The 13926-nt window shown below is 30.6% G+C and overlaps 1 protein-coding gene and 1 pseudogene across 6 annotated transcripts; one reads left to right on the forward strand and one right to left on the reverse strand.

Moving 5' to 3' along the window:
• Positions 1-1291: 1291 nt before the first annotated feature.
• On the forward strand, positions 1292-5651 carry LOC133679365 (uncharacterized). Of its 6 annotated transcripts, none has more exons than XM_062101939.1 (11): positions 1292-1563; positions 1649-1783; positions 2763-2829; positions 2957-3053; positions 3825-3921; positions 4069-4152; positions 4348-4388; positions 4509-4574; positions 4692-4751; positions 5099-5150; positions 5233-5651. In XM_062101939.1, exons 1-11 carry the CDS (start codon positions 1395-1397, stop codon positions 5319-5321), a joined length of 957 nt encoding a protein of 318 aa, XP_061957923.1. In that variant the 5' UTR covers positions 1292-1394; the 3' UTR covers positions 5322-5651. The 6 variants fall into 6 exon arrangements, with proteins under 6 accessions (XP_061957923.1, XP_061957924.1, XP_061957926.1 ...); XM_062101940.1 differs by having other exon boundaries at positions 1300-1563; positions 3825-3917; positions 4074-4152; XM_062101942.1 differs by having other exon boundaries at positions 1300-1563; positions 1661-1783.
• LOC133679366 (17.8 kDa class I heat shock protein-like) lies at positions 5611-6344 on the reverse strand (annotated as a pseudogene).
• Between the last annotated feature and the right edge of the window lie 7582 nt (positions 6345-13926).

Below are 13926 nucleotides of genomic sequence, written 5' to 3' on the forward strand. Positions count from 1 at the left end.
ATCCAAAAAATTATTTTATTTATTTTTTAGTGGTTCGAGAGAAGAGAGAGAAACTTGTCGGGAAAAGATAAATGAAAGAGAAAGTTATTAGTTGACCACCAAATAAAAAGATCTTTGTATCAATGATGAGAAAAGTTGAACTGTTTTGTTTGGTTTATTTTAGTTTTTAAAAGTTATTTTTTTATATTACGGAGATGTTAAGTAGTTTTTCTTTAAGTAAAAACAAACTAAAATTGAGTTTTAGAGTCTAAAAACATGAATCTTGATGTTTCAATTACTAAATGTGACTGAAAAAAAAAACAAGTAGGCAAGAGGTTACTTGCGGTGGCAAGTAACATTTCTTAAAAAAATATAGAAAATGACGGCATGTTGTTCACTTTTAATGGAAATAAAACAAAGCATTAACCTAGGTTTTTTTTTTTTTTTTATCAAGTTTAGACATTTGGGTCTGAATCAATGCTTAACCTCTTTTATTATTTTGTTTTTTTAATATATTTTTACTCATTTTCATTAACAGTTTCTATTTAAATATTATTTTTCTTATATTTGTTTTTAAGTCGTATGATATTTCAAAGAGTCAATTTAATTTGTATTAATTTCTTTCCTCTTATATTTTATAAGAATTAATTGTATTTACATGAATTTTATATATATATAAAAAATCATTTGTTATTAACAACAATATTTAGCTGCTAAAATAAATTAAATAAAAATGTTTAAAATAAAATAATAGTTGATGTAAAACATTTGAATACACAACTTTTTTTTTATTTCTACTATAAAAATCAACCTTTTACTTTAATATTTAATAAGTGTTAATAACTTTTTTTGGACTTATCCGTTAATATATTTATTAGTTTATTTATAAAAAATAAATAATATTTGTTTTTTAATTACTCCATAATATATATTTTTTTCATGTTAAAAAATTTACTTGAAATCCTATTTGCAATGAAAATAGCATTTTGTGTGAACAACATGTTTTTCTTTTTGAATTTAAAGAAACATAAAATTTCTAAATAAATTTACAATATCAAAACATTTTTTATTACAAGCGAATTAATTTTGAATTGTATCTGCGGGTACCGCTTTTAATAAAACTAGAATAAATACAACTACCTTGAATCAAATTCATTAGACAAAGTGAGTTTTTCATGTTTGAATGTTGTGAATTTATTTTTTAAAATATTTTTTATTTAATTTTTTTTAAAAACATCAAAATAATTTTATAAAAAATAAATAATTTTTTTTAAAAAATAAATATGGTTTTATACTCCATGGCCTCTGATCATATGGGCAGCCACAGCCCCGCAGCTTCAATGAAACCAGCAGCAAAAAGAATCAAAGAGCTAGGGGGGAAAAATAGAAGGTAAAATAAATCAAGCAAAGCAGAAATGCAACAAATTCAGGATCAAAGAAAGAAGAATGTGTTAGTAAGTTGCTTCAAACAAATTGGGCGATGTACAGTTTCGTGCATATTGGTTTTGTTAACTCAATTTGCTCTGACTTTAGTCCCCCACTTCTTCCCTGCTTCCTCTCTACTCGTCCAACTGACACTCTCAGGTCTCTCTCTTCACATATTTGGTATTGCATGAATTTTTTATTTTATTTTACTTGAAGACTTGAAACCTTGTTTGGTTTTTGACAGTTGTGGTGCTAGTGTTTGTTTTGGGATTAGGGAGATGGTGCAGGCGGATTGTTGGAGTGTATGCGTCCGCTCCAGCTCTCGTTTTCTTTAATCTAATCTTTATTTGGGCTGTCTATATCTTCATTGTTAGACAAGGTGATTGCATTTTTACCTTTTCTTTGTTTCATTACTAGTTCATAATCTTCTGGGGTTTTGGGTTTTGAATTGTTGAAGCAAAATTTTTGTCGTTTTTGTGGGCTATATCCCTTCTATCTTTATAGTGAAAGAATTCATATCTGCACAGGCACAATTGTTATTAAATTTAACGAGTTTCATTACTTAGTTTTCGGGTTTTGGACAACTTGGAGAAATTGATTTTATGTCAAAAATTAATGTAGAGAGCTGAAGGATGGATTTAAAAAAAAAAGCTAAATGGTGTTGGAATGTGTAAGGGACTGGGGTTTATATGAGCTAAAGTTGGAATAGGTGTAATATCAGAACCATCAAGTTCAGGGGCGGTTCACAGCAGCAACTTTGGTAATGTTAGTAGCAAGTTTAGGGTTTTTAAAGGAAACTTTTCTAGAGTTTTTAGGATAGAAAATGTAATATAAATTCTAACAGGAATGAATTCAAGTTTTGGGGGAAAAAAGGAAACCCGTTTTTGGGGGAAAAAAGGAAACCCGTTAGGTTTCACAGTGAAGGATAGCTGAATGTTCCATTGGCATCATGGCTGGAGTTAGGATTGCACCGAAAATCCCAATTTAAGCCAAAAGCTTCAGACTTTCTTTTTTTAACTTCACTTCATCGAAGGAGGCTTTATAAGCCTACATGAATGTTCTAAACAATCTTGACACTATAAAGATTTGTATTCCAAAGTTTGACCACCTGACTATCTGGTGTGTTTAGGGAAAAAAATGCAAAGAATTTAGGGAGAAGGCAGGGATGCGGGGTTCAGGTTCATGCTCATGACTAAGCCTGCCATATGAAGTGCTACAAATGGGATAATTGATGTATATGAACTAATAGTGGTGATTGTGTGGGAATAAATCCAATTTTATATTTACTGAAACTAACTCTTAAAATTGTTAGCTGATTCTTGGAAGTTTATGACTTCCTTGTTTTCGTTGTTTCGCAGCCATTCCGTATTTCATCAGTATTGTGTTCAACATAGAGGTTACCCTGCTCATTCTTGGTGTATGTAGGTTGTTTTCTCTCTCTCTATCCCCCGCATAGTTTCACCTCTTATATTTATCTGGGACAGGGGAAGAAATTTTCTATCTGAAGTTTTTCTGGTCATCTGATCATCAAGCCGTGTGTTCTTAATCGCAGTATCCTATCAAGTGATCCTGGTTTGGTAACTCATGGATCTTCAGATGCGAACAAGCTCATTGAAACTAAAGCTTTCGGAGTTGAAGCTCATAATGAGGTTATAAATTTTAACTGAACTACAAATGAAAGGAACTTCACCTGAGAGGAGATCATTTTTTTTTAACTTAGGAGGAGCTAGAGACTTAACCAAGGGGTATATTGTATGGGCTACTTGCAATTTCATTTTATTTTATAATCTTGAATTCGTCAAGATTTCTGTTACCATGTCTGTCTTAGCTACTCCTTTCCCGTTTATTTTTATTTTTTAGTTTCAATAACTCAAAAGGAGATGTGATGGCTTTGTGTTTATTTATTTATATTTGCCTCTCAATGCAGACAGAAACATGCTTTCAAGGAAATGTAATGGTTTGATAGGTCCAAGTAGCACAAAGCTGGGCAAAATGCTTTCAATATAATGTATCTTGATCATCAACAATTTAATGTTTCTTTTGGCTCCATACTAGTGTTGCTTTATATAAATCTGGAGCTCTCAGTTTCTCCATTAACATCCAATCACGCATTACTCAACTAGATTAAGCTGGTGGGCTTTTCTTTGTTTGAGCTTTTAAAGTATATTCCTTCACATTTACATGCCAGTATATTCTTTGGGCTGTTATTGTTCTTTGGCTTTTCTGACCCCTGGCTCTTATTTGGTCCTTCTCTTCTCCCCTTCTTCTTTTCTCCCCTTCTCCCCTTCTTCTTTTCTCCCTAACTCTTAACTTATTTCAAACTTTGATATTCAGTCACCACTTTCAAACTACTTCATGTTTCCAGCTCAATTCATGCTTTACTGTTGCTTTGTAATGGGATGGTGCCTTTTCTATCACAGGGTTCTGCTCTCCTCAAGAGGGTGAGGTATTGTAAGAGTTGCAAAGCATATATAAAAGGATTTGATCACCATTGTCCTGCTTTTGGTAACTGTGTAGGTAATTCTTATCTGATCTACGCAATTTCCAATGTAACTTATCCATCATTTTGTTAAATTGATGAGAATACTGTGTCTCTCTTGTCAAAGATCTGTTAGTTTATACACTTTGGAACTTTTTAATCCTTAATGTCACTACACTGTGCAGGACAGAATAATTATGTCCTCTTCATGATTCTTCTAGCTGGATTCCTTACCACCGAAGCTTCTTACATCGTTTGCTCGTCCCAGTGTAAGCTCATGCCTCCTTGATCTTGTATGGAATTGTACTTGTATTTCCTTTACATTTTATCTCTCAAATTATGATGATTACAGTTTTTTGACCATCCCTAAGGATAGATCATGGGTCAATAATTCAGATAGATGAGCATGCTGGGTTTAGGGTGTAAACTCATCTAATCTGCTTATTTCCGTATCCCTTATTCAGTTTCCAGAGGATCCCAGATTCTAGGTGGAACTTGGTTTGAGGTAAGTCATCGTACAGCAGATGTTACTTTTACTGTTTATTGTCCTTTGATTCTAAAGTTCTTTTAAGGAAGCCACTAGTGCCTCTGCTGTTTATGCATTTATGTATGTGATCCTTGGTAGACTGATCTAGCTGGCAGCTTGGTTGTTAGCACAATGTTATTCTCTCTTCTCCAAGTGATATGGCAGGTTTCCTACATGTTTCATCTAATTTTTCATTCTGTTATTTTCCTAAAGCTTTAGTAACAGAAAATGAAAAGAGCCGCTTCACATTTATAAATAATATTTTTTGTCTTGTAAATGTAGGGGGTGTTCTTCACATGGCATCTGTATTGTATATGCTTCAACATCAGGACTGACGAATGGGTAAGTTCATCTGTGATGCTATAAAAGAGAAAGTTCCTGATTTAAAAGTGCAACAATAGGACTGCAAATTGTGTCAGAGTTGTGTATATGTGTGTGAAGGAAAGAATAGGGATTGAGTATTCAGCTCTATACTCTGTAGGTTTCTACATAAACAAGTTCTAATTGAGTTGCCCACTGCTCTGACTAACATATAGTTTGAAATAGAAAAAATAACTTGAGAGTAAATTGTTAGTTAAACATGTTCTGTTGAAGCTTCGCAATTTTCTGACTGATGTATGGAAATGCTTTCTAAAGTACACTGTTCATTTTGCAATATAGATATTTATGATTAATGCATCCTTCTTCAGATAAACTGGAAGAAATACCCAGAGTTTCAATTTGTCATTCAATCCCAACCAGGTATATATATTTCTCAATATTGTTACTGGTGATTAATATCCATAGCCTCGTGTGTAATTTGAGTTTTATCTTCCTGATCCAGGGGAAAGCTTTACTAGGGTTATGTTCAAAAATCCATATGATAATGGCTATCTTCAAAATGTGAAGGAGTTTTTATCAGTAAATGGCTGATAGTGCATTGATGCGTGTTTTTCAATGTGGAGGGGTGCCCACCTCCTCCAATTGTTCTTAACTGAGATCCTGAGGTTTTGAACTCTAGTATTCATGCATAAACTAGTTGTGAGACTGGAGGAGATACGGATTGGAGTTTCACTAATTAAAGTTCTTGGCTGCTAAGGGGAGATCAGTTTGCTTACATATTGAGTTGATGACTCAATATCCTTCAACCAATGCACAGACTGATGTAACACTATATGTTCCTTGAGAGAATTAACAGAACGATGTCTTGACAAACCCTATATTGCTAAAGTATAATGTTATAAAAGCTCATATTTCTTTTTATCATATGTTCTATGATTAAATTTTTGCTTTAAAATTGATGACACAGCTTAGGGGATGCTACCCATGCCAATCTTTTATAAGTCTTCCTCGGGAATTATTTTCCTTGAATTCTTGAAGCCAATGTGGCCTTTAGCTAGAAATTTCAATGGCCTTGACCTCCGGCTGCTTTTCCTCCTTAGGAATGGTCACAGTAAGCACACCAATCTCCATGCTGGCTTTCACCTGATCCATCTTTACTTTCTCAGGCAACCTGAACCTCCCTGAAAACTTGCCGCTCTCCTCTCAATTCGATGCCAATTATCATTCCTTTCCTTCCTCCTGTTCTTTGCTCCTCTCTCCACCGATTTGCAGGATTCTACCTTCTTTCACCTCCTCGTTCTTTAACCCTGGAAGGGTCAGCTTTGAAAATGAGAGCTTCTGGAGTCTCTTTCCAATCGATTCTTGCATTGACAAAAGCTGATGTTTCTTGTGTTGAGGCAGGAACATTGGCCAATGTGGCCCTCGAAAGGATCCCAAATGTCTAAAGAAAACGGATCGAACACATTGGTCCTTTGGCTGCCGAAGAAGCTAGGAAAGAGGGATGCCATGCTTGAACTAGTGAGAAATTGTATGCTTTGCTTCGATCTGTTCACGACGAGAATGATTGGTTAGAACAAGCTACATGTAGGGGGTGAGACGAGGCTTCTAGCTATATTAACAAATCAAGAAAAAGAAAGAACATACCTGTACTTCGTTGCTCTATCCTTGAATAATCACATGAGCTATAAATATTATAATCTACATCTATAGTAATAGACGGTCCCTTATTTTTATTCTCCAGTCTACTAATTTCTCAGGTGTAGCTACCTGATAATGCAACCACCAAAAAAAAGAAAAACAAGAAAAGCAAGAAGCAGCTTGATTGGGCCCTCGACCCAACCGAGTCCAACACACCTGGTTGTGCCACGACTCCATCCTCTCCTTTTCTTTCTCATTTCTTAGGTTAGTATAGTCTCATTTATTATTTATAAGTAGTATTTACTGTACAAAATTCATTCAGAATAAATCTCTGGCTTGATCGTACTATTTATGATAATTCAGACTGAGTTCCACCTCCCTCTCTCTCTCTCTCCTCATTTTTTCTATCATCCCTTAGCTTGATATAATCTCGTTTATTATTCATGAATAGTGTTTATTATGCAAAGTTCATTTAAAATGGATACCGAATCCTCAGACACGATCAAATTGTGCTTCACCCCTTCTCTGTTTCCCACTTTTCTCTTTAGTAGAACAGATAAAAAGTGGTGAAACTAGCTATTCATTACAAACGAGTAATACTTTTCAACTCATTCGAGTTACAAGGTAGATTCCAGATTCCTCCCTCCCCTTCCCTTCTCTCTTTTTCCTTGGTGTTGTTTTAATATTCATAAATAGTATCTGATGAATAGTAATATTTACATGGTGCTATTCATGTATGGTACTATTAATTACTATCATGCGTAATGTATTTTCAATATGTTTTCTAGATATTTTCAAAGCTATATATATTTTTTGATTTTGAGACGGGGGTGGATCCAAAAGATTATTCATCCAAAAACACTACACTTACCATCTTTTCACTGCATAAAGAACACACATCCCTTCTTTACTCTTAAATATTTACCTCCTTGTCACTTCATAGTAGAAAATCAAATACTAACTTAAGCATAAGAGTATTTCTTAGTCCATGAAAAACTTGTTTTACAAGTACAACTATGATCCAAATCTCATCAGTCAGGAAAAATCAATATTTTTCTATGTATTTTTTTTTCTCTGAAGAAACTAGTGATTGAAACTACTTTGGTATATAAAAAGGCCAAGAAAGTTGGTGTATTATTAATCACCGTCGAGCTGATAGATCAACTTGGTGATTCCCGACCTAGAACCTAGTCCGGAATGAGTTTTAAATTAAACCCAATGAGAGTTAAAACGATCAAACTTGGTCAACTTGGTGCGTCAATATGCATCATGGTTGGCCTGATTAAAACTCAGTTTGACTTTTTTTAAGAAAAAAATCAAAATAAAGTTATTTTAACTTTTTTTTAATCTTTATACAACATTGTTTTAAATCCTGGTCAACCCGTGTTCCGATCCTTGGGTCGGGTTATGGGTTTAACCAAATTTAATAACTTTGACTATATTATTCATATCCAAATTAATATATTTATAAGAAAATACACTTATAGCCAAATAAAACTTACATGAAAAACATAAATTTTATACCAATTAATATTGAAAGTGATATATGACATCATCACTTATTATATAAATAAAATAATATCCTACGCAGGGTTTTCTTGTAATTGTTTTTCAACTTGGTTTGACTTTTTTTTAAAAAAATAAAAATAAAGTTATTTTTATTTTTTTAATCTTTATACAACATTGTTTTAAATCCTGGTCAACTCGTTCAACCCGTGATCCGATCCTTGGACAGGATCATGGGTTTAACCAAATTTAATAACTTTGACTATATTATTTATATCTAAATTAATACATTTATAAGAAAATAAACTTCTTATAGCCAAATAAAACTTACATGAAAAACATAAATTTTGTACCAATTAATATTGCAAGTGATATATGACATCATCACTTATAATATAAATACAATGATATCCTATATAGGGTTTTCTTGTGATTTTTTTTTCTTTTTTGTCTAGCCTTATAGTATAATTGTATTATAGTGTTCGATTACTAGAATATTTACCACCCCCCCTAAAAAAAAAAACCCTTCCAGAAAAGAGATCCCTAAAAATTCAGAGAAGCATCATTTTGTATTCATTGCATCTTTTGTTAATTCTGAAGATATTCAACTTAAATTAACTTCATATCTTTTGTTACTGTTCACTATCACCATAGAATCAATTCTCATTACTTCGTTGTTTAGTAATAAGACTTTTTCAAAGAAAAATATCAACTAAAGGATCTCAAGGAAAAAAAAGAAATTATAACAAGAATTTATTATAAAATAAATAAATCAACTGCATATCATTCAACAGTTATGATATATTTAAACTCTAACTCTCCTTTTTTACACCGTTAACATGATATCTATAACCGCCTCCATTAATAGTTTTTGAATTAAGCAATGAATAATTAATAAAATCCTCAATATTATTATAATAATTCATCCCACGTCACTTTTGGAGTGAAATTTAATACCATTACAATAATTCATCTCGTGTAACTCTTTGAGTGAAATTTAATACATTCTAGAACGATTATCTATTACTTATATGAAACCTATACAAAATATTGATGATAACAAGTATTCATTAATTATGTGAACTAAACAGATTATCGATACTCAACTAATTAATTATCATTGGTTTAACTCAAATTTATTTAATCTATTTTATTAGTACCTTTAAATCACTATCGATTTTATACAAAAATTTAAATTTCTCCATATTTACTAAAATTTTCAACTTAACAATAAAATTGATAAAATATAAAACGTACCTATTAAATAAGTCATTATCTATTTTATTAAAAAACATCTAAGTCACAAAATCAAACTCAATTTCATCAAATTAAAAACATAATTTTTCAAAACTTCAAACAAACTCTAACATGTACAAATTATCCATTTATACAACACATTTCTATTGGAAAAGGCTATAAAATAAATAAACACAAACAAACTACATACACTGCATCAAAATGCCAAGAAAATTAACATTTTAAAAATGATTTACAAAAAAAAATGAATAATTTTGCCTATATGATATGGGTAATCTTTAAAAGAATTTGATCTAGAAGAGGGATACTAACAGAATGAATATCAAGGTGGCTGAATTTGATATGATGAGAGCTTTATTTGTGATAAAATAGAGAGGGGGGGGTTTATTGTTTTTTTGCAGAAAAAATAAAAGAAGAAGAAGAAGAAATGAGGAAGGGAGATAGAGGGGGTCGATTTCCAGGTTATAACTTAAAAAACTTTTGATGGATTTATCGATGAATATTAGCTATGGGTTCAATTTCTCGGTAATAATAACATATCATTTTTTTTTCATTCCATCATTTCCAATTGTAATTCTTTGGTATGCACTAATAGAAATTTTCTATCGATATATATCAAGAGACATAACAAGAAATTATTATGTTGGTAAATGTCACTGTAATTTATTGATGATAAAAATTTCGTCAGTATTTTTGTTTATATTTGTTAATTTTCTAATAATGCTCATTCTCCTATGTAATAACCATTCACTATGCTAACTTTAACATGATAAATCTTTGCATTTTTTAGATATATAATGATGTGTTTTTAGAATTTAAATTGTAAAAATAACAATACTTTTTTGGTTTAATGTTATGATCTATTAGGTTTGAGTTTTTCTCATTATTCAATCTCTGTACTCTTTGAATGTTTTAACTGAAGTTTTGCAATATATATATATTTTGACTGAGTCTCTTTACCTTTTATTTTGTTTTGTTTGAGCAAATCAAGGGGTGTAAAAGAATGAAAAGCTAAAAGTTAAAATATATTATTTTTAGCTCTTCATGCTTGTTTTACATGCTACTAAACAAAATGTCAAAATACTTTTTTTTTTTAAATATAGTATTCTTACATATCTTTAAAAAAAATTAAAACCAATAAAAAGAAACCAACAAAAGATATAAACCAATTAAATACAACCATGTGAAAAAAAAATAACATCAAACTCTTTGAAAAAAAAAGCATTTATTTTTTTTGACTTCAATACAATTAACTTTTCAAACAACTTTTTCTCGTTAGAATATATATAAAAATAAAAATTATATTTATATTATTTATCAAAATGCCATTTTATGAATTAGGCTATTCACAATACATCCTTCCATTGTAAGAAATTAGTTTATGAGATGACATGGTATATGTACTCTTGAGTGTGTGACACATGTCATATACGGGACCTAATCGATACAAAAAAAAGAGTATTAGGCTTCAATTAAAACAACTCAAAGAGTACATGCACCAAATTATTATTTTTTCTTTTTTACTTTTCATGTAATTTTTTTTTGTCAAAACCTCATCCTAAATACGCGCAATGGAGAGTTTTTTTTTTTTTTTATTAAAGAAAAGATGTTTTCTACCGGTTTAATAGTAAAAACCGAGTACCCATTAATTAAAAAAATAAAAAATAAAAAGAGAAATATAGTAACGTCCCTAGTTTATGATCTAATTCACAATAATCAAAGAAAAATTAAGACACGTCAAAGAATAATTAAAAAGAACATCACGTCGCTTTAACCCCCGGCCAAACTGCAGAAGCCAAACCCTTCACGAAGGAGTGATGATCGCTCAGGAAGGACCCATGCATGAATGCCAAGCTTGTCGAATTCTTAATTAGGTGAAGTATGCTGCTAGACATTATGCTCTCTGCAATTAACAAGACAAAGGAGGCAAGTTGTCTCTCGAGAGTAATAAATTGATCGACACACGTCTGATTCCAGGCGTCATTAACAATATCCATGGGTCCATGGAAATATTGGCGTACAAACCATTTCTTCTACAAACATACTTATTGTATTCGTAAAATTGGACTTGGTCGTTTCATCACTTTATTTTCCTGTGAAAGCTAAGGCATAAATATCTGTAATCTACCAATAAATTGCTGTCCAATTAATGAAGTTTTATTTATATATGTGGGCTAGCTCTTGATGGAATCCATCTTGGAATCTTCAAAGTTGAAGCAGAAGCTTGCTAATAACGTTCAAGCTACAACCACCCTCGTACGCTTAAATCGCAACCCTAAACAAGACCTAAATCCAAAAGAAACTAATTAAACCAACTCAGCTAATCCTCATCCTCAATGATAAAAGCAATACTTAACTTGAGAGACTAACATAAACTTGATGCGCTAATTAATATTAATTACCAAATCACTTTATAGAAGTTCCATTATGCTAAAAACTAAACTTATATAACAATATTATGGCGTTTTATTCTTGTGTTTCATGTACAAGTAAACTGAGAAGAAGCTTTCCAAAAAGTATGATACTGTCTTCTTCAGTACTTTCTGTGCACGTATGGTTATATATATACTTATCATTTGTAGAAAAAATGGTTGGACAAATTCGTAATAATTAAAGCCATTTCTTTTTCTGGTTGATTTTTCTTTTCTTCTACTGAATTAATATATATTGGCACGTCTTTATTTTTTGGTAATTAGTTCTTTTAATTAATGCTTGTAGGGGAAACCCCTTTGTTATGAAACTTTTTGCTTGTATTCCAAAATTCAACGGTTTTTTTCTTGTAGTTCACTTCTGTTTTGATGTCCCATTCCATCTCTAGGGTTTGCCTATTGTTTAAGAATTCAGTGTATATCGAAGACCCGATAAGAAGATGATTTGGTGATAATTAAACGAAGTCTCCACAATCACAAGAAGAAGTGCTATGCTTCCATGGTGATTGTATATATAAATGGTAGGCCAATGTTGCAAATTCTGTATCAGTGATGTTTGTTATTGCAATCTAACCGTATTTTTAAAAAATTATGATTTTTTTAAGATTTAAATTAATTTTTTTATATGTTTTTTTACTGTTTTGATATATTATTATTAAAGATAAATTTAAAAAAAATATGATTTAAATACATTTTCAAATACAAAATACTTTGAAACTTAATCTCCTCCAACAAAAACTTATTCTTTGCTTTGATTTGGAAACCGGAGCTTTAAAAGTAGGTTCCGATTGTTTGTTGATTTAAAAGTCAAGGTGTCGATGAAGTGATTCTAAAGAGAGATGCTTTTGTCTGGGAACTGATTTGCTCTCCTACAAACTGTTGCTTTCAAGATTCACATGAATGGTTTTCCATGAGCACTTTCCTTACGATTTACGAGATAAAAATTCAATATTTGACATCCCCTTTTTTTGACAATTTTTTCTTAAATACCTCCATTGCTTTCGGTGAAAAGAAAAGGAATAAAATCCATACATACGAGCATATGAACTTCTTTCTCCCTGCTAGCTCCTTTTATATTTACAATCCCGTCCCGTAGTTAGTGGTAAGAGTTTGAAAATAAAATATTTGTTTTCGTGTGTTTTTAAGTTCGAGTCTTATTATTGCTAATATGATAGTTATTGGAGGCTTACATAGTCGTTAACTTCAGGACCCGTGAAATTAGTCGAGGAGCACGTAATCTGATCCGGACACTCCATATTAATAAATAAAAAATAAAAAAGAATATAAGATCTAACATGCAAGTGCATATCTCTATTATTGTAAACATTGATTTTTTTAATAAAAAAAATCTAGCATTGTTTGAAAAAAAAAAGATAAAACAACTCGAAGAAGATTTTTTTTGATAAATATCATGATTAAGAATAATATATTTAAAAAAGTCATGGTTGAAAACAATTATATTTTTGAAAAAAATAATTAAAATAAATGGATACATAGAAAAGAGAGAGAAAAAAAGAACATGACATCAAAAATCCACCAAACTCCAATAATAATACTATAATATCATAAGAATTATCTTAACAAAAATAAAATCTAACAACACAAAAATTAAAAAAAAATCACTCACGCCGTCCAAAAACAAAGAAATCTTTACATGTTAGAAAAGTATCAGGCAACTGGCAAGGATTAAAAAAAAAAACACTTCGAGTGGTCATTTTATTACACACACATATATATCCGACCAATGAGGTCTTGTGCAGAAATCTAGCCCAAAGATACTACTTCTACTACCCCAGGAATCCTTTGTTATTTGTATGTATGCATGTATGTATGTATGTATAAAAACATCATCATCATTTCTAGAATAAAGTTTTTGGCATTTCTTCTAAGAAATATGTCGCCATCCTCATGCAGCATTGGCGGGATCATCTACTGTGTTATCATTCATTGTCTTTGGTAAAGAATGATATGAGATTATTTTTTTCTTACTTTAGATATATTTATTGAATGAATAACTTTATTTTCAGAATTGATTTAAAAAATTGAATGATAAAAAAAAAAAAGTAAATCTCTTTATTACTAAAACTTTGTTTCGAGTACATTTTAAAAAAAGGTTTTTAAATGACTTTGCATGTTAGCGTATTCAAGAATGTAGTAATAATTGTTTTTTTATTTAAAAATATATTAAAATTATTTAAAAAAATTATTTTTAATATCAACATATCAAAACAATTTAAAAATAAATAATTTAAAATAAAGAAAAAAATAAAAATATTAATATTTTTTAAAATATTTTTGAAACACGAAACAAAAATTAATGAACTCTAAATATATTTAATAATATATTATATATTATTTTTTAAAAA

The sequence above is a fragment of the Populus nigra genome, chromosome 19 (assembly GCF_951802175.1).
Source record: "Populus nigra chromosome 19, ddPopNigr1.1, whole genome shotgun sequence".
Lineage (NCBI taxonomy): Eukaryota > Viridiplantae > Streptophyta > Magnoliopsida > Malpighiales > Salicaceae > Populus > Populus nigra.

Excerpts from the sequence above, each read along its gene's own strand:
- LOC133679365 (XM_062101939.1), top strand. The coding sequence starts at position 1,395 with ATGCAACAAATTCAGGATCAAAGAAAGAAGAATGTGTTAGTAAGTTGC. Across the intron at positions 4,575-4,691 it reads TTCTCCAAGTGATATGGCAG|GGGGTGTTCTTCACATGGCA; the intron begins GTTTCCTACATG and ends TTGTAAATGTAG. Across the intron at positions 5,151-5,232 it reads TGTCATTCAATCCCAACCAG|GGGAAAGCTTTACTAGGGTT; the intron begins GTATATATATTT and ends TTCCTGATCCAG.